Raw genomic sequence first — 20,925 nt, 5'->3', positions numbered from 1 at the left:
TCCTGGAGAAAATATGTGGAAGATCATTTCTAAAAGCTCAACTGTGGGTGGAAAAATATGGCTTTGTTCATTCTTGTTTAGACTGCTGCGCAGTTGAAAGCTTCTCCCTCTTGCCTTTGAATTCTGAGGAACGGTGGCTCAGTCATTCTCAAAGCTATGGCTTCTTGAAGTAGCCTTCAAGCCTAGTATTCCTGATCTCAGATCAATCATTCTTTTAAAGATACATTTTCCTGAAGTTACTTCTACTCAAGATTGACAATTTTGATACTGCAGTATTTTGACCAAAGTACCCTGGAGGTATATTGTGCTCTTTTATATTTTTTATGGCCAACATGCAGATTTGACCAAACTTCTCGAGTCTGTGATAACTGCCTACACCCAAAAGCAGTATGTATAAGCTACTTTCACATATTACTTCTAACAGCCTGCCTGTACACTGTTTAGTTTTCAGTGTTCTTACTGTATGGTAATCCAGAACCAAATGCACAAATTGTAAAGCAAATGTATTTAAAACAAAAAGTCCAAGCCTGCAAACCAAGAAAATAAACACATCTAGGCACTCATACAGAATACCTTCTGTGAAAGAAACATCTGTTTTTTCTCTAGCGTTTCTTCTTTGTTTGTTTGTTTTAAGAAAACTGAGATACAAATATGTCCTTTTTATACCAGATTTTTTCACCAAATCTCTTGGACTGTAAAGTAAGTTTTAACGCTTATTTGTTCACTACTTGCTGGGTAATTTACATTTTAGAAGCAAGCCAACAAATGCACATAGTTCATGTTCAGAGGCTTTTTCGCTGGTATTTCTTCTGGCTTCTGAGGGAAATACTGAAGTGTAGATGTCAGTTGTGCCAATGCACACATACACTCCCTTTCCACACTGTTTCCCATGACTCTAAAAATAAAGTTCAAAGCTCTCTAGTTGTTTTTTAAAAAAAATCTTACATGACATAAAAGCATTTGGTTCTTTCCTCTTCTCTGTTTCTTTTATAAATAACATTTTTTGTTACACTAAGAGGGTTCCAAGTATACTTTGTGAAATTGAAGTAAGTAAAGCATGATTTTATTTATAAAAGCTTTGGAGTTGGCAAACTTAATGTTATATGCCATCAGTGCTTTCAAGTGTGTTTATCAATACTTCTTATAGTTCTTAAACACCGGAGATTGTTACATATGAAGTTCTGCTGCTTTGGAAAATTAAAACCAAGCTCTGTCCTTTAAGATAACCCCAGTGTATTCACTAAAGAATGAGGTTTTATGCATAAAACTTGGCTTCAAAGCTTAGCATTCCCGTGCTGAGCAGTGGAGCTCTGAGACATTATTAACCCAGAGTTCTATCCAATTATTTTCAGGGTCGACATTTACTGTTTGCGTGTCTTGACACTTTCGACACAGACTACACAGCCTTTTTCTGATATTTGCAACTTTTTAAACATTAAGTAAAATAGAAGTCTTTACCTTTGAATCCAGTGCTGATGGCACACGTTATCCTTTAGAAAGGAACTCTGGAGGCTAAGCTTGAGTATAATGAGACAAATATTGTTTTGAGTATTTTCCCAAGTACTGTGTCTTGAGTGGCATTCCAGTAAGTCTTTTCAGCACGCTTTCTGCTCCTAGTCCTTAAATAATTGTCCGAGGGTTCATCTTCAAGTGCAGCAGTGCGAGAGAGAAGCTGACTTCTGCAACTGCAGTAGACAGGCAAATTGATTACTTTCTACGTGGGGAATCTGGTTCTGCCTGTTTGCAACCCAGCCTTGCTGCGAGGCGGATCACTCTCATGGAGTTGGCCAATAGTAGGAAGTGTCTGAGACCAGCTCCCTAGGTAGAGACCTTTTCAGCTGCAAACATAGCACTGCCTGCCTCTGAAGCACAAGTGTAAGCGCAGTAATTGCTTTCTTCTACGCTGAAGTGAGAAGGAAAAAGAAAGTGAGAGTATGTTGCGGATCTATTCATATGCTTACTTGAAAGGAAAAAACATGAGGCATCGTTAATGCACAATGTGACGGTCAGTGTCTTAAACGTATTTGAACAATATGTTTATTCCTTAAGTTTGATCTACAGACTGAGGTGGGACAGGGATTAGAACAACAGGAAATGTATGACCTGTATTAAATGAATTCTTGGGGAGCATGAGGTGGAGACTGCCAATTGGATATTTCACTTAGCCAGGTACAGAACTTCAATTCCAATTTTTGAATGCACTGGTATTATAACAGGATTTCTGTATTGAAAACAGAAGATAACTGTCCAAAAAAGCAAACTGTATGCCATTCAAAGTAGTAAAGGTCAAAAATCAGCAGATACTGCATGTTATAGGGCATTACTGTCAAACTGAGGTATGCAGTTTACAAAGATTACATTCTGCGTCATCTGTGATTTGTAGAATGTACAGTCCAGAGAAACAGTAAATACTATAGTTATTTAATCTTGAGGTTGAAAAGGCTGTGGCAACAAAGTATGTACTCAGAAATATTTTCTTAAATCAGATCAAGATAGGGATTGACAGCACTGCTGAGGAATGCTTTTTGAGACTAGGAAAAGTGCAATAGGATTTTTAGACTGTGGCAAAGGTAAGGTAAATGGAGGGGAAAAGAAAAAGAAGGCAGAGATAACTGTTCCCAGTCTTTTGATTTTTCCCTATAACTTTCTTGAATTCTATTTCAGTTTTTCTGTAGTTTAGTTTCAGGCACATTTAATAATCAAATACTGGGACAATGTTACTTGTTGTAGCTGTTTGTTAAGAAACAGTGCCAGAGTTACATAAACACGTTGAAAACGTCATTGGTTCTGTATGTGACGTAAGGAAGCGTGAAGTATTGTCTGCACTAAACCACAGAGAGTACAAGGCACTGTAGAATTAATATTTTTGTCAAGAAGTGGGAATGGATTATCAAATCAAGTGTTAACATACTGGGGAACTCTGTGCTCTTTCTAGTGCTGCAGGCAAGTTAGCAAAATTTTGATCGTAGGTAGGATATAGGAGTTTTTATCCCCAAGCTGATGGTAAATGTATAAACTTTTTTGACTGCACGTGGTTTTTAAGACTGACAAAGATCAAAAGAGAATTGAGCTGTCAGGATGTTTAAGAAGCTGTCTTTCCATGGTCTCCTTCATACACACTCCTTGAAAGGGAAGGTCAGGCACATGAGGTTAATGGAACAACAAGGAATGTTTTTTGGAACTGTAAATATAATACAGCTTTTTTATGGCTCTTTGAGGTTAAAGGATCTCTTAGGATTATGATAATTAAGAACTGAGACTCTGATACTACAATTCTGGAAAAATCAGAATAAGTAAGTTTCTGGGTGGACCTCATATGCTGACAAGTTTCTCTAAGTATGGAGTGAATTCTTTACCATTGTTTCCTCCCAGTAAGGAGTATGATAAATTCTTATAAGCTTTGGCCAAACATTCCCTAAAAGTGATGATGACAACTTCAGATTTAGAAGAAAGGCCGTGAAGTCTGGTTCTAAACCAATCTGCCATTGCATTCATGGAGGCCAAATTGTTTGTGATTTTGTCTAGAAAGTCAATTCAGAATTCTTTGGCAATGGAAGAGTTGCTAAATTACAAAAAAAGTTATTTTAGGGGAATTGCTTTACTAGAGAGAAGCAAGTGCAGTTTTCTGTTTTCCTAGTACTATGAAAAATTCCTTTTACAGCTTTTGCACTTAAATTGTCTGGATTATGACAACTGTAGAAAGTACCATTACCAGTATTTGTAGAAATCAAAATCTGATTGCATGTTATATTCCAAAATGATCTGAGGGCTGCTCCAAAGGTAATGCCTCCTGTTTTATTATGTTCACTCATAATGTCAGAGTGGATGTTGGTATAGCAGTAGAGGTTGAACCTTTCCACGAGTATTCTGTTATATTTTGTTGCCATGTGACAGACAGCAGCAGAGGGGCAGTCTGACAGAATGGAGTCTGACATGGAAGTGCAGATGAAGCAAAGATGTGTCTTTTTCCATGCAGAAAAAATAGTACCCACTGACATTCATAGAAATGAATAAAAAATAAGACAATAAAGGCACTTCATTTTACAGAATACTTATTTTGTAAGTTATGCATTTTGTATACCTTCCTTTTTCTTCTCTTGCTTTAATAATAAAATATGTTTTTTAGAGCTATTCATGCAAATTCTGAGTTCTACTTATGAAGAACAGGTTCAAGATACTACATAACAAACTGTTTGGCAGCTGAGAAAAATTGTGCTTTCCACAATTTTTTTTCTGTCCACCTCAGGCAGACCTGAGGTGATTGTGAAGCAGTATTATGTGCACGTGGAAAGTGCATGTGGATTGGGAAGTTGCAAAGTTCTGAACTTTGATCCACAGACCCTGGCAGGTTATACTGGGTTGCCATAGGTGAGCAGTACAGTTGCTGTCTTCTCAGCTGTAAAATATGACTGCTTTGTCTGTGGATGCGTAGTCATTAATATCAGTATCTCTGATGAAAATGGTGTATGGTAGAAAGAACTAAGAATTAAAGCTGGAGTAATGCATTTCCTCTTTACTTTCTCCTACGTTTTCCTACTTTTGTCTGGAATGTAGTTTTTAAGATTAATTTTTTTCCATATTTCTGGATGCTGAGTGTTTTCTTTTGATCTTTTCTTCAGGCTGGCAAATAAGCAGGACAGAGAAGGAGCTCTGTCAGAAGCAGATGTAATTGAGACTTTATCTCTGGAAAAGCTTGTCAATGAACACAAATGTCTGTGTCAGATTGTAAGTATATTTTAAGATGTTTCATTTTCTTATGCATACGTGCTTGTAAGGAGTAGGGAATTATGCCATTTAGCATAACATTGAAATGAGAAGCCTGCAATCCCAGCAACAAGAATAACGTTTATGCAAACCCTGAAGAAATTTACACCAGTTCTGTCTATTATCTTAGTTTTTCTCAGAGAAGCAAGGTTAATCCTCACAGAAACAAGGTATTTCTGCCCTACGTCTTCTCCTTGTTTAAATTCTGCTAGAGTGTAATTCATTCAAGATATAAGAGGTTAAAAATCAGTGGGTACTGCAAGTTATAGGGCATTAGTGTCATGCTTGTACTGAGCTCTGCAGCCTACATAATGCTTGCAAGGAGATAGGGGATTATGCCATATAGCATAAAAATGAAACAAGATGCCTGCAATCCCAGCAAAGATATGGTATGTACATCTGTATTTTTTTTTTTTATTTTTTAATTTTTTTCAAGCAATCTACTGTTCACCTTGACACCTGGCTTCTGAATTTGTTGAAGACATTGCTACAAAGGTTGTCACTTACTACTCCAGCTTGAAACCATATAAAAATAATGAATTAGTAATGTGGGTATATGGCAAGTTTAGTATTCCACCTTCTTGAAGAAGTAGAAAGTGAAATTTGCTTATGTTGACATTCAGGAAGGACCACTGTTCAGTTGTAATGTTTATCTCCTTTCTGTCCATAGCTAAAGCCTCATGTAGTCTGAGTTATCATCTGTGAAACAGTAAGAGTAAAGTAAATTAAGTATTCTAATTCCCAGCCCAGTAGACACAGTAAGATCTAGTTAATATCTGTCCTAAAATAGTTACATTTTAGATGTAGTAGTCATGGTCATTTTTTAATCAACAAATCTTCTAATTCAAGTATTTGTGAGTTTTAAGTGTATGATCTTTTTGTAATTGCCACATAAATGTTTTAAGAATATTACAGATTATATAGAAACTATTGAACAATATTGGAAGATTATTTTGAATATACATTCCATCTGATATGTGGGTGTTAAAGTTAAAAGGATTTTTAATTCTGTAGGAAGAGTTTAAATATTCATTGAGTAGCACAGACATAATGTTATTTTGTAGGAAGCTGTATTATAGCATAGCCCAAGCTAGATTCATAGTGTCTTGACCCTTTGAAGGCTTTTCTTCATTCAGCAGACATTGCACTGAGTATACAGCAGCAATCATAAACATAAAAAGATCACACTATTGTTCTTGAGGGATTTCTATGGTAATATTATTTTCTTACAAATCATTAGCAATAGAGAAAACTTGAAAGATTCTAATGCATGTTTCCAGTACTTTAGATTTACTTAATTTCCCATTCTCTGTTTTTATCTTGAAACTAGACTGTGTACTCTGAGTCATTTCAGCTGAAAGCAGCTGTGAGAATCTTGCAAACTTCTTTATGAAGTATGAATTATAGAATCATAGAATGGTCTGGGTTGAAAAGGACCATAATGATCATCTGTTTTCAACCCCCAAGAAAAGGTTTTTACTAGGATCATTAAAGATAAACCTGGTCACAAGCTCTTTCAGTATGATCATTCATGGGATAAATTTAAATATGGGATTATGAAACAAAAAAAGATTTAAATAAAATGAGGCAGGAATCAAAAAAACCTTTTTTGTTATATTCAATCAGTTTTCTTTTGGATTTTTATATTTCTCTGCAAAAATATTAAAGCAATTTGAGTCATTTGTCTAGCAGTCATACAGTGTCAGTCAGAATGACCATTGTCTTTTTTTAATATTTCTATGTTTTCTGTATTTCTAAATTTCTATATTTTATACCTGAACTACTACAGAAGTAACCTTTGTGCAAGCCTAGATGAAAATAGACTGGTCTATTAGCTTAGTTTCTTAGAGACTCTACACGTGTTCTCCCTGATAAGGTTTTTCTAGAGAATGCTATGGTGTTCTGTAGTGAATAACACTCATATTTGAACCTTAGAATTGAGCCACATCTCTTTTGTTCCAATTAGAGCCAGTTATAGTTGTCTTCCTGATTACAAACACAAACAAAAAATTATTTTTTTCCTATTTGGAATTTTCTCCTTTTTTGAGGACTATTATCATAACTCCTGGATGCTTTTTCATTTCCAGGAGAAGCTCACTCCTGTCCTTTCAACATGTTCCTACTAGATGTACTTATAATCAATATTTTTTTAATTATTTTTCTGTTCCTCTTAATTCCTTCTAGTCAACCACTCTTACCTCAAGTGTTGTATCAAGTATTCTAAAATAGTTTAGCAAAATTTAGCACCTGTTTTTCCAATAGATTTGCCTACTTGTGTCTCTGTTTATGAGAATATCATAACAAAAGTTTTATTTCAGTCAAAATGGATGTTTTACTTCACTCCTCTCCTGATCTGAGAAATTGAAGAGGTTTGAGTTTTTCTGACAATTTCAGATACAATTTTATTAATCTCCTAAATGCTTGTGAATAACTTGAACATTTATTTCACGAACTGAAGCTAAACTGATTTCCTTGGATCTCCCTTTTTTTTTCCCTATTTTACTAGATAAATATAATTTAGGCTATTATAATGCACCAGCAAGATAGAAAATACATATTTGAGTTTGATAAAATGCTTATATTCCTATGAAGATGCATAGATTGTCTGTTGAAATAGGAATATAAATAGATGTGTAAATGAATAATGGATATTATATAACTGGTGTATATGTATGTTTATTTGCATATCGACATGCAAACATTTTTCTGTGCAGCAGGTAGTATTGCCAAAGTGGGACAGGAAATACAGGAATTTGGTAGATCTGATGTGATTTGTATCTTAGCAAAAAAATACATCTACATTTACACAATAACTAAATGCGGATTTATTTCTCATACTTCTAAATGTTTTGCAAGCTTAAAATCAGCAGTATTGGTTTGGCTGGGCCCATGTATTTGGTGAAGTAATCTGAACTGCAAATAATTAAATAATCTCCCCCCCCCCCCCTTTTTTTTTTCCTTCTTATATTTACAGGAACCTTGCTCAGCTGTCATGGGCTATGGGAAAAAAATTGATAAATCAATTAAAAAGGGTTTATATTGGCTTCTGCATATCATAGCAAAAGATTTTGATGCCTTAAATGAGCGCATCCAAAGAGATACTACAGAACAAAAGGCATATGAGGAACAAAAGAAACGAGAACGAGCTGAGCGAGTGAGAAGGATACGAGAAGAAAGGTTCATTTTCTGCTATTTCTCCTACCTCCCTTCCCTCCCTCTCTAGGATATTTGATTAATTCTTGTTCGTAGAGCTTATGTGATGGATTTAAGGCTTCAAGTCAAGGCTTACATATTAGAAGTAAGGACCTGAATGCCAAATCTTTTCTTTAAGACCTACAAATTTTTGCCTGTTTCAGTCCCTTTTTTCATGCTGGAGTGAGAATTGCAAAGCCATTTGTGGAATGAATTTGGTCTTGCTGATAGAACTTCACAGGATGCTAACAATAAATATATGTCTATATAATCATTTAATCTTAATATATCTTCAGATGTGTCCTAAAATAACCTTTTACTAACTTAAATGACACTTTGTAACCCATATGTGAATATACAAGATTAAACTTTACTTGATGCTATGCCTAATAAACTTTAGGATATCCAGCCCACAAGGCACGGAGTGGACTTAACATGATTTAGGGAAGTAGGGACTCATGATCAGGCAAACCTGATCTATCTGTAGGTGTCCTTGCAAAGGTCCCTTCCAACTCAAACGATCTCAGCATTTATTAGTTTTCTTCCAAGGTCTTTTGCAGTTGTCAGCAGCCTACCAACGTTCCATTGTGAACTGTTGTGAACCATTTTACTGGGGAATTATCATAAAATGCTCTAAGTGCCCGTTTTCTCTCTGTCTGCCCTAAAAATGTAGAGACATGCAAGTCTGAGTTATTGTGAGAAGTAACTGTGAAGCTTCTGTGAAGTCTCTTGATTTGTGCCCTTACTTATTTTGGTTTGATTTTCTCAACTTTTCTGACTCTCGCTGAAACAAATTATTTTCCCTAACTGTTACTATATGTACTGAGTAGTTTGTCAGCTGTTCTCCTTTCCATATGTTAAGAGAATCTAGAACGATGAGAAACAAAATGTGCTAAATGCACGACTGACTTGGTGCTCATTTTTGGGCAATATTAACCGTTTACTTCCTGTTCAGAATGTCACTTCTCACTTGTGATTTTCCTCTTAAAGAAATCCAAACCACTTTTTTTGGATTAATTTGGGTGAGCGATGGTTCGGTGTGTAGCCTGATGTGGCTCTGGGCAGGCTGGTCTGGTGGTTGGCAATCCTGCATATAGCAGGGGGGTTGAAAGTAGATGATCACTGTGGTCTTTTTCAACCCAGGCCATTCTGCGGTTCTATAATTCTGTGAAATACAGAAGATGTTTTAGATAGTCTGGTTTCTCAGCATGTCAATTTTCTTGAATATTGAAGTGAAATAATAGTTGTGGAAGATTAACAATGCTGATATGTCGTCATACTGCTGAACCATCAGAATCTTTGTTACAGAAGTATTCTGTCACATGTCTGATCCTTAGAAACTGCAGGCTTTCTGAAGTGCAACTTGAGCATTCTGGCACGTAACAACATGTGTTTTTACCTGTGCTATAATGTGTCTTTATGTTCTACTGATGTTAGCCTGTTACTATGATTTTTGTAGAATGTGTTTTCCAAAATAGAGAACGATGCTGTAAAAATCAGCTGGCATATCCTGGAGGATGAGTTAGATGACCTAATAACTGGTCTCCATTTTGTAAAATTTATGACCTGGCTACTTGATAATTCTTTGTTCATCTTTCTCCTCTATCCACAAAACACACTAAAACAACAACAAAATAATATCAACTAAAAAGGGAAAGAGAAGAAGGAAGAAGTGTACATGATGAGGAGGACCCTGAGCCTGGGAATTCTGAAAACCCTTTCCAGCCTATAGCTGCAGTAATCTCTGAGGTATGGGAATATGTGGAAATCTGGATCATTTTAGACCTTCTAACAAATGTCTGAGAGGTAATAAGAAAAGCGGTTTCTTTGAAAGAATTGCTCTAAGTCAGTACACACACCACTTTTTTTTTTTTTTTTTTTTTTTAATCTTGGCAGTCTTGTTTTCTGTGCAACAAATCAATGCTTTCTTGTTAAGAAAATTCCCTAGTATTGGTTTAAGGGGGAAAAAATTGAAGACACAGTAAAATAATCACACTGTAAAAACTTGATTGAAAATATTTCCTGATTAAACTATTGGACATTCAGGACTGGAAAATATTCCAAGTCTGCCAATTTCTTGTAAAGAGTTTTAGTGTTGTAGTTACTTAGATAGAATCTCCCTGCCTACTTCAACTTCTTAGATTTCTCAGCATAACCTGTTGTTTTCTATTGAAAATTAAGACTGGAAAAAAATTTGCTTAGGACTATTGTTCTTGTATATATATGTAGTGTCTTTTCTTCCTCATCTAACCAAAAAATAAAAACAATGCAAGAAAACAGGCTGTAAAGCTCTGTCACTCATATGTAAGTGGATGTCAAGATATAAATGTGAAGATAATTTCTTTTGCTGTAAGTCCTTTGTCTTTTTTTACTTCTTGTGCCACTCCAGGTAGCGTAATGGAGATGTTACCTTCTTCAGTTATTATCTGAAAAGTTTGTATGCTATATCTGAGACATTAAAAAAAAAAAAAAAAAAAAAAAGTACTTCAGGAAAATTTCCTTGTATCATTAGTTTACAGCATTAAAAGTTATAAAAACAAATTAAAATATTATCATTATTATTATTATTAGAATGAAAAACAAATTGAGAAGGAAAAGAAGCGGCAAAGGTTGGAGACTGAAAAGGCGACTGTTGTTTCAGCATCTCAAACAGAACAGGAACAAGTGGATGCTCAGCAATTATCAATTAACGGTAGTCAAAAAACAAATGATACCAGACTAGAAACATGCAATTCTACTACTGCACAACATTTGCAGCATGAAGAAAATGAGCAGCAAACCTCAGAAAGCCTTGACTCAGGTAACTCTGCTTCCTTCTAATGTTATTTTTCACACATTTCTTCCCTATGTCTGCATTACTTTTTAAGATGCTACATGTTAATTGAATCTATTCAAAGCACACCATTGAGTTATTGAACTGAAAGATCTACTTTTAAAAAGTGTGTATTTGCTAGTCTGACTGGTATTACTAGACGGAATGGCCTCAAGTTGTGCCAGGGGAAATTCAGGTTGGACGTTAGGAAATCCTTCTTCTCTGAGAGAGTGGTCAGGCACTGGAACAGGCTGCCCAGGGAGGTGGTGGAGTCACAGTCCGTGAAGATGTTCAAGAAATGTTTAAATGTTGTACTGAGGGACATGTTTTTGTGGGAAATATTGGTGGCATGTGGATGGTTGAACTGGATAATCTTGGAGGTCTTTTCCAAACTTGGTGATTCTATGATTCTGTGATTACAGCTGAAACGGAGTCCTTTGTTATCATAATCTAATATGTGATCCAGTTGCCATCGCTACCAAGCAAAGATGAATTTGTTTATTAAAATGTAGAGTTTGCATATATTTTATGCTTACAGTAACAAAGTGTGCTGTGTACATTGCACATTTCACAAACTTTTGTTGTATTGTGCAAATCTAGACTGAAAACGCTCATGCATCTCACCCCAGTGATCATATTAAAAGATGATTTAACATGTTCTCTGAATATAACCATATGGTATGTAATTATATATTCATTTAATTATTTCTGTTCCGTATAGATAACAGTAAGAAGAAAAATAAAAAAACAAAATTAAAAAGAGGCCACAGAGTAGAACCCATTAATGGAGATGATGCAGTTCCCCCAAATCCTACACCACCACCAGCTCTTCCACCAGGTAAATATACTAATAAGCAATAACTGATGTCTCAGTCTGTGGTTTTTAAACTTTTAAAGTATTTATCTGTCAATGATGAAACTGGTATGCACACAGAGATATACTGCCAAAACTTCTTTAAGAAATCTCTGATGTAGTTTCCCACTTCACAATCTGAAGTTTTAGCAGTATTGATTTCATTCATACCACGGGGAGAAGTTGTTATTTTCACATGCACAGGAAAGGAGTCAGACTAATATCAGTGGGTAATCAAAATATCAGTGTTTTTAAGGGTAGATCATTTTATTTTAAAATTATCTAAGTGGAATTCATCAAATGTATAATACGTTTTTTTTTTCCATTCCTAAATGCTTTGAATTCTCCAAAAAGATACTGGTGTCCATAAATTTTCTCAGAATCAAGTAGAGATGTATTTTGACAGTTTTTGTTTTTCTTTAGTTGGATGGGGAACTCCTAAACTTAATAGACTTCGAAAACTCGAGCCTCTTGGTGAAACACATCATACTGGTAATTTAAAATATTTTGGGTTTTGAACTTTCTTAAAGCATTCTCCACTGTTTGTTTGCTTCTACAGTCATTTCATTCTTCTTTTTTTTTTTTTTAATTTTCAGTGTCAGTTTTCTGTGACCAAAAGCTAACCCTATAATTTACTTGAAAGCATCTTTTTGATTTTTCAAGTCTCATATCTTTTTTCCCTTTTTCTTTTTTTTTTTGACCAAAGATGGAAGTTCTTTCAGATCCCCTTGCAAAATTTAACATTGTATGGGATGTTAAAAGCTAGTTGTTATTTGTTCAAACAGAATGAACCTAAATATTATTAAAATTCATATTATAGACAGTACTAGGATAGTTACTTTAAGTGTGCAAACACATACTTCATTCAGGATATAAGTGGGTAAACCATACATTCTTAGTTTTAGATGAAAAAGTCTTCATTTTTCTTATGGTTTTTATTTTTCAGTTTTTCAAAAAACATTTGAAGACATTTGGAGTAGTATGAGAGGAGGATAAGCATACTAAAGCAATGGACACACTTGATCAAAGAAAACATTAATTCAGGAGTTTATAGAGAAAAGAGATCAGATTTAATCCTTGAATTAATCGTTTCAAGTCATGGTTAAGGTCATGTAGTACAGCACCATGTGGACATACCTGCCAAATTTCTGAAGCAACAGAATGTGCAGCTTCTCTGCGAAAGGATAACCAACACACAAATAATCAAAAGTTGCCTAAAGGGGAATTAAAATCTCTGAGACTGCACATTTATTTTCCAAAGGAACGTACATAAAATGTAGTCTTTAGTCTGCATTTCAGAAAATTTTAATCACAAAGCCATCTTTCTGCTTTTTTTTTTTTTTTTTTTTTTTTTTTTTTTAAAGGAATGTAGAGAAAAGAAGGCAAGACAGAAAATCCAGATGGAGAGGTAGGGAGGGAAAGAAAGGGAAGGGGTGATAATTGTGGGTTTTTTTAATTTTTTTTTTAACTCAGTCTATGTCTAAGGGAGCTGTCACATTTTGTAGGAAAAGCATGGGTGGACAAGGAAGAAAAAAAAAATTAAGCTAGTTTCTCTGCTCACAGGTGTGTAAGATCAGTGACCTGAGACCTGTGCTTCTTTAGTTTATTTGTAAAATAGAAATAGTAATGAAAATATTTTGGGATCTAAAGATAGAAAAAACATTGGTAAGGGAGCAATCTAATGACCAGCGGTAACCACTGAGGTCAGAGGAAACTTAGAGCTCTCAGCACTTTGCAGATTAAAAACGTTGCCTGGGCTTCTGCCAGAGATTTGTTTTGTCAGAAATTTTGTTAATAACAGAAACAGCATAGAGCAGTAACATGTATTTCTTGAGCTATTTCAGCTTTTTTTTTTTTTTTTTGTCACACAAATTATTTCCAACATGGTAAAAGCTAAAAGTTATTTTCAATAACCTGCTATGTATGAGTCAGCGTGGACTCTGAATGGATACTCTTTTAATGAACACTGAAAAAATCTTCACTTTCTCTTTAATTGGATGCTAAAGAAAAACAAAAAAAAGCCTGTGTCATTAGACTCTCTCTTTCTTCATCTTTTTTGAACATTGCCATTTTACTCTGAATAAGAATTTCATGCTAAAGGTCATTTTAATAGTGGACTTCACACCTATTCACACTGTTACTTTTTCAGCAACTGCTTTCTTCGGCTCAGGGGAGCGGAGTTCCTAGTGCTCATCACTACTGTTGATGACAGAGGCGTAGAAGGCATAAAACATATCTGCTTTATCTTTGTCACTGTTTATGAAGTGACCATCCCCATCACAGAGTGAACCAATGTTATCTCTGGTCCTTCTTTTGCTGTTAAAATATTTTTAAAGCCCACTTTGTTGTCCCTCACAGTACATTGGCCACACAATTTTCTCTCTAGAATGGATAACAACAATTTTTCCAGCCTCACTTCCAGTGGCAATATACCTTCTTTTTCCACCTATGCTCTATAAGAATCTCCTTGCTTAGACAAGCCAGCCTTCTTTCCTGCCTACACGACTTCCAACATATTGTAATTGCTTATTCCTGTGCTCTTAAGAAGTGATACTTAAAAAATGTCCAGCATTGATGGACACCAAGGCCTTCAAATAGTTTACTAGGGGACCTTGCCAAGTAGTTCACTGAGCAGCCTGAACCCTGCTCTCTCCATTTCCAGGATTGAAGTTTTAATGTCGATTTTCCTCCTATCATAAAAGATTTTAGATTCAACTACTTCCCAGTCGCTATGGCCAAGATGGCCATCATTTGCCACTTCACCCATGGGACCCTCTCTGTTTGCAAGCAACAAAACTAGGAGAGTACTTTGCCAAATTGGCTCCGTTAGAACCAGTATCATGAAGTTATCAAGATATTTTAGGAATCTCCTGTACCTGTTTCTGTCAGCTGTGTGGTATTCCCAGTGAACATCTGGCAAGTTGAAGTCACCCTTTAGGACGAGGGTGGATGATCTAGAGGTATCTCTTAGCTCCTTGAAGAACAATTTCTCAACATCATCATCCTGGCTGGGAGGCCTATAGCAGAATTCCACACTGATAGTTGCTTTATTTGCTTCACCCTTCATCCTTACCCAATCCATCCTGTCCCTCACACACAGCCATCTCCTGCCTCATCTGCTGTCCTTGTCCCTGCTGAAGAGCCCAGAACTGTCCATTGTGATATACTGATCACACAACTCTTCCCACTACGCTCCACATCTGTTGATTATGTTGTAGTTCTGGGATTGAGCCAAGGCTCCTAGCTTGATTTCATGATAATTGATGGCAAGTGTCTTGAAGACGTAATTTTTGATGAAGGCTTATAGGTTTTTGGTTTTTGTTTTTTGTTTTTTTTTAAATTTCCTTCAGCTGAGACTTTGATAAGGCTTTATTTCTTTTGAGATTTTAAGTATTTAAGTTAAAGACTGCATTTAAAAGTTCAGTGACTTTTGTTTCTGCACAGAGATTATTTTCAGGAGTACTCTCAAAGTCCATGTCCAAGAGCGTATATAACTGAATCATTTTATAGCTTTTCAATATACATCAAGAAACCAGCCCTCTTATGCTTCAAAACAAGTTTTTATATTGTTTGTTTCTGCTAGTCAATGAAAAGACACAGGAATAATAGATGTTTCCCAGAATTCGTGTATAATCTAGTGTAAGGTTTATGACTTCAGGATAGCAGTTATTTCTCTGCTTCTGTATTATTACTATTTTTTTTAAGTGAGGCAGAGATGTAGAATCATAGAATCACTCAGGTTGGAAAAGACCTTAAAGATCATCAAGTCCAACCACAACCTAACCATACCACCCTAACTAACAACCCTCCGCTAAATCATGTCCCTGAGCACCACATCCAAACAGTTTTTAAATACATCCAGGGATGGTGACTCAATCACCTCCTGGGGAGCCTATTCCAGTGCTTAACAACACTTTCTGTAAAGAAAGGGTTTTTCCTGATACCCAACCTAAACTTACCCTGGTGCAACTTGAGGCCGTTTCCCCTCGTCCTGTCACCTCTCACCAGTGAGAAGAGACCAATCCCACTCTCACTATAAGCACCTTTCAGATATTGGAAGAGAGCAATAAGGTCTCCCCTCAGCCTCCTTTTCCCCAGACTAAACAGCCCCAGTTCCTTCAGTCTCTCCTCATAGGGCACATTCTCCAAGTCCTTCACAAGCCTTGTTGCCTTCTTTTGACCTGCTCCAGCACCTCAATGTCCTTTCTGTACTGAGGTGCCCAAAACTGAACACAGTTCTAGTACTGGTATTGCTGCAGAAATACACAAAACTAGTGTAGTATGAGGTGAAAACAACAATGCAAAGGTCTGTTTTTAATGCGAGGTGTTATCAGAGATGTAAATCCATCTTAATAATTTAATGTGCAAACTGAAAAGTGTGTTAGTTATTGGGCTATGTAGGACATAGATTGTGTCATTTTGTGTCATTCTTAGCAGAGAACATTGTGCTAGATGTTTAAGGCAAAGTTAACAAGCAGTATAGTAAACTATTTCAATCTTTAATTAGTTACTTCCACTAAGGACTGCAATTTTTCCTGTCATGGTAATGATTCTAGCACAACACTTGGTAGTATCTGTTTATTGCCACTGGAGAATGCATTTGCAGGAATGATGAACCTGTCTTACGTATAATAGGAGCTAAAATTGTCTGCCAGTCCTTAAGTTGTCTGCCAGACCTCAAAGAGCTGACAGTAATAAAACATCCATTGTGCAGGTTTTCATCTACCCTGCAATCATTTTTAGCAGTTCAGTTGCTTTTCAGATGTTGATGGAATACTGTGTTAGTTCCATTAAAGTCAAGGGATTCCAAGAGTACAGAAGTTTGCTTATGCATTTTGCTTATGCAGTGATAGCTAAAAGCTTGATCCTACACACATGTATACATATTCTTAGAGCAATGTAATACAACTTGTTTTTGTTAGCTTTAGCTCGGAAATGCAGTTTTAATTCAAGTTATTTCATGTTTAGAACAAGTGTAATACAGCTGTTATCGGAAAACTATGCTCTGTTAAAGTTGAATTTTGTGTTTGGTGGCTTGTCGTTAAATCTTTGCTGGGGAGGAAATTGTCCATGTAACTGAAGCTGAGATTTGAATAATTCAAAAAGCTACTTAGTTTCTCTTTTTGATACCTGCCTCCTCTTACCATCTTTTTTTTCTTTTTTTTTTTCTTTTTTGAAACATTTTGTATGTACCTCTCTGCATGATCTGTGTCTTGTTTCTTTTTTCTTTTATATCACTAGCGAATATTTAAGGATGATGCTTATTCTCTTCTGGTGTACTTAATAGCTTTGAATGTACTTAATAGTCTTGAATGATTTTCCTCCTTTAAATTCCTTTATTGGCAACAGGTAATGTTACACCTATATCTAAAAATTCATAATATAGTTCTTCTAGAAAATTAGTATGCTTTTCAAGATAGATGCCATGCATAAAAGGAAACAAAATTTTGGGTGCTGCTTAGTGTTACTGTCACTTAAAACTTGATTGCAACGGCTGCACTGAATACACCAAAATTCAAATTTTATACTTCATTTTCTCTGTTGCCAGTTCTATACTTTGCATGTTTCATGCTCTATATTTAGGATCATAGAATCATAAAATGGCCTGGGTTGAAAAGGACCACAAAGATCATCTAGTTTCAACCCCCTGCTGTGTGCAGGATCACCAACCACCAGACCAGGCTGCCCAGAGCCTCATCCAGCCCGGCCTTGAATGCCTCCAGGGATGGGGCATCCACAGCCTCCTTGGGCAACCTGGTCCAGTGTGTCACCATGCTCTCAGTGAAAAACTTCCTCCTAATATCTAACCTAAACCTTCCCTGTCTCAGTTTAAAACCATTCCCCTTTGTCCTATCACTATCCACCCTTGTAAACAATCATTTACGGGATGTTTGTAGATTACTTCTGTACGTGATCTTCCAAGTGCTGATGCATGTTTAACAAAATGTAATTAAATGTGTTTTTTTGGACATTACACCAGCAGCTGTTAGCACTATGCCTGAAAGTTGCTTTGTAGGAATTAGCTCTAAACATGCTAGCTATGGAAACAACATTTGGCCTTATTTAAACAGTTTATTAAGCAAAGGAGATGGTAAACATCCATTTAATGTGTTTTTCTTCTCTGGCATTTTTTATACAGATTTCTATGGAAAACCTCTGCCACCATTAACTGTACGCCAAAGACCAAACAGTGATGCCCATGATGTCATTGCTTAACTGGATCCCAGATAACAATGAAAAAGCATGGTCAAGAAATTGTATTGTAAAATGGGTTTTGTCCATGAAGGAAAATTTTTAAAATGACAGTCTATGAGCTTCTTGCAAAGTAAAAATTTGGTAACAATTAAACACAGAGTTCATTCTATTCTACTTTGTCATTTACTTTTCACATCACCAGCACTTCAGGGTGAAGAAAGCATGAAAGCAAGGAAGATCTGTGTTTTCATGGAAGCTCCTATGAACACAGTACGGAATACATGTTGGGTTTACTTGTGAAAATCCATAGCTATAAACCCGAAGAAAAATACCTTCAAGATGATAAAATATTGGATTTTATATTCTCTTTGACACCTTTCACCAGGTGCTGTGCAGTGGTTGATATTTTTGCAGCTAATAAATGGTTCTAATGCATTTTTTTTTTTATGTATGTTAGGGTGAATATAGGCAGGTTAAACAACAAATATCAAGTATATTTTTCTAACTTTTTATAAAACTATTTGAAAATATATGTGGATTTTCCTACCTACTATCAATAAAAACAACACCCAGAAAGCATTAGAAAGCTGATACCTAAATACATGCAAGTAAAATGTGTTTGGCTTAACATTTTTCTTACAGTAGCAATATCTCTTATTAGGGATTACATTACCTTTATTACTTATTTCTGGCAATCTGAAGGGAGGTAGGTAGAAAGGAAACTTTAATATAAATACATTTTTTACAAAATTAAGCTATTTGAATCGCCTGATTTTTTTCTTATACATTGTTTTAGTTTTGTTAACTGAGTTGGGTGTAGGTAATAAGTTCAGTTTGAAAAATAGAGCTGAATATTGTTTTGTCTGTTAAAATACAATAAAATTGCACACTGTGAAAGTTTTGCACTAATTCAGTCATCAGTTCTGATGAAAAACTGAATCATCCAATATGCGTTTAAGCTCCAGCACTTTTTAATCTCATTAACAGTAAAATGCCATCTTGAAAATAAAAGAATCTCCAGAATTTTAAGAAGTTATATAATGTCCCTGTGTAGTGTTTTAATTTTACATTTAAAAAGATCAAATACAAAGAATATGTAAAACAGGTTAGAAATGGTTATGCTACGTTTTTACTGACATGCTCTATATGCCGTCTTTCCTTTTACTTCCAGGGCAACCATTGATATATTATATAAAAGTATATAGCCGTACCACTTAGTTACAAGGACAGAACCCTTATTCAGAGTCTTTTTAAGAAGTGCTCTTTGCTGATTTTCCGTTCTGCTCTCAGTTTTCCATAAAGTGATATTATTTAATGATTGGAGAAGAAATTACATTAATGTGATGCATTCAGCACTTTGACATTAGAAATCTTTGCTGCATACCCGCAGTGTCAGTAAGTTACACAAATAAGTATACCGTATTGAAATGACACGATTAATTAAGATTTTAAGAGTATGTTTGAGTGGAAAAAAGAATCAGTCTTAAAAATATGAAGTTTGAATTGGGTAGAGAGGAGTATTCCAGGCTTGCAAATTTGGCAGACAGACAAAACAATTTGTATGTGACTGTCAGAATGAGAATACTTTTCTTATATTCTAGTAGTGTATTATGGTTCAGTTTGATGATTTGAGAGACTTAGTCATTTTCACTTCAAACAAACATGATTTTACTGGAGGAAGGATTGAATATTTTTTTATAAGTACAATCCCAATCTTAACCAATTTTAATCTGTTACCACTTCATTATTTTGACTTCATTTTTGCTTTTTTTTTTTTTACAGTTTCAGTTTCTAGAAATGCATTACCCTTTTATATTAACACCAATAAAAAATAAATTAATTGAAGTCTTTATTAAAAAAATAAAGCTAAATACTGCTGTGGAAACAAAATTTGAGAAACTAAAAGGTAAGATGTTGTTACTTATGTGTGAAATGTGTGCTAAGCGTCTTATGCGTGTGGACACGCGTATCAGTTTTGTTTCTGCTTTTAAAATAATCTGTACCAATAAATGACCAAAGTACTAAAAATGTTTCATACCGTTTTGTTTATGAAAATGTATTGACCACAGTAGCTTTTTCTTTTTTTTATGTTACTTTGATTTTTTATTTGCTCAAGATTGCATTTATACCCACACTAAAACTAATGTACAGCATCAACATTTCCCACATTATCATAATTTTTATTTTTGAGGCAAAAATAGTCAAAAATATTTTATGTCTACAAGCCTCATTTGCATTGCTAGTATATAAAGCTCTAAATTTTAAAAGCAAATGTAGTTTGGAGATGTTTATCCTAAGATAGAAGAACTTCCCCCCTTCAGATAAACTGTTTCCTTACCCAGGATTGCTCTTGGCAACTGCTCTGTGGTTACAAGACCTGCACTTCTTATAAAACTTAGGGAAATAGGCCATGGAAAGGTTGATGTTCTGTCTGTACGCCTCACTGAATATGAATTTAACATAACTTCAAGTTATTTTCCTCTTGGGCTACTGGAATGACCGAGGTTGAGGGAAGTGCAGAGTGAGAACTGTAAAGTGTGCTTCCCTCATCCCACAACTTCCTCCTTCATCCTGGACTCTCCACATAAAGCCTTTCTCAGGCACATAAATAGCACAGTACTAATTACACTCCATGACTGTAGGGCAGGTATTGAGCATGGTACTGATCACACTTAATGCCTCACTAAGGCAGGCTTGTGGTTTGTGTTATTGGCAAAGTACAATTCAACTGTATGTATTTTCTTGCGTATGTTAGTAATAGGACTTGGCAGAACTACAGCTGCAGAGAACTGTACTTTTAGACCAGCTTTATTTCATATCTGGTGGTACAACTCATCTATTAAAAACCGTTCTGGTTTCCTTTCAATTGAATATGCAGGAGCACTCCATTTCACCCACTGGCTCCTCAGGATATTGATTGAAACACTTTAAACTAGCTTTGAAGTTTGACGATCATTTGCATGAGGTGAGCATGAATGTTCCTAGTCTTCATTAGTCAGTGCCTGAAACTCAAATATTTATTTGGCGCTCTTGCCTTTACCTTTGCACCCTTTTCCATTCTGGTTTTTAGAGGCCACTGTAAGTGCAGAGGAGCTGCACAAGCAGTCAT

General features: G+C 35.5%; 1 protein-coding gene across 1 annotated transcript in view; it reads left to right on the top strand.

Annotated features, from left to right (window-relative positions):
• Positions 1-17,837, top strand: part of ARL13B (ARF like GTPase 13B) — a gene marked incomplete at both ends in the record, with an annotated part of 40,498 nt that extends 22,661 nt beyond the window's left edge. Inside the window, 7 exons of the mRNA XM_079549610.1 lie at positions 4,620-4,725; positions 7,739-7,941; positions 9,609-9,705; positions 10,528-10,756; positions 11,490-11,606; positions 12,045-12,113; positions 17,761-17,837. Coding sequence (XP_079405736.1) covers positions 4,620-4,725; positions 7,739-7,941; positions 9,609-9,705; positions 10,528-10,756; positions 11,490-11,606; positions 12,045-12,113; positions 17,761-17,837 — 898 coding nt within the window. The remainder of the gene's footprint in view (positions 1-4,619; positions 4,726-7,738; positions 7,942-9,608; positions 9,706-10,527; positions 10,757-11,489; positions 11,607-12,044; positions 12,114-17,760) is intronic.
• Between the last annotated feature and the right edge of the window lie 3,088 nt (positions 17,838-20,925).

Source organism: Tetrao urogallus, assembly GCF_951394365.1.
Source record: "Tetrao urogallus genome assembly, chromosome: 1".
Taxonomy (NCBI): domain Eukaryota; kingdom Metazoa; phylum Chordata; class Aves; order Galliformes; family Phasianidae; genus Tetrao; species Tetrao urogallus.
Note: the sequence above shows the minus strand (reverse complement) of the source record. Positions and strands in the feature narration are given on the sequence as shown.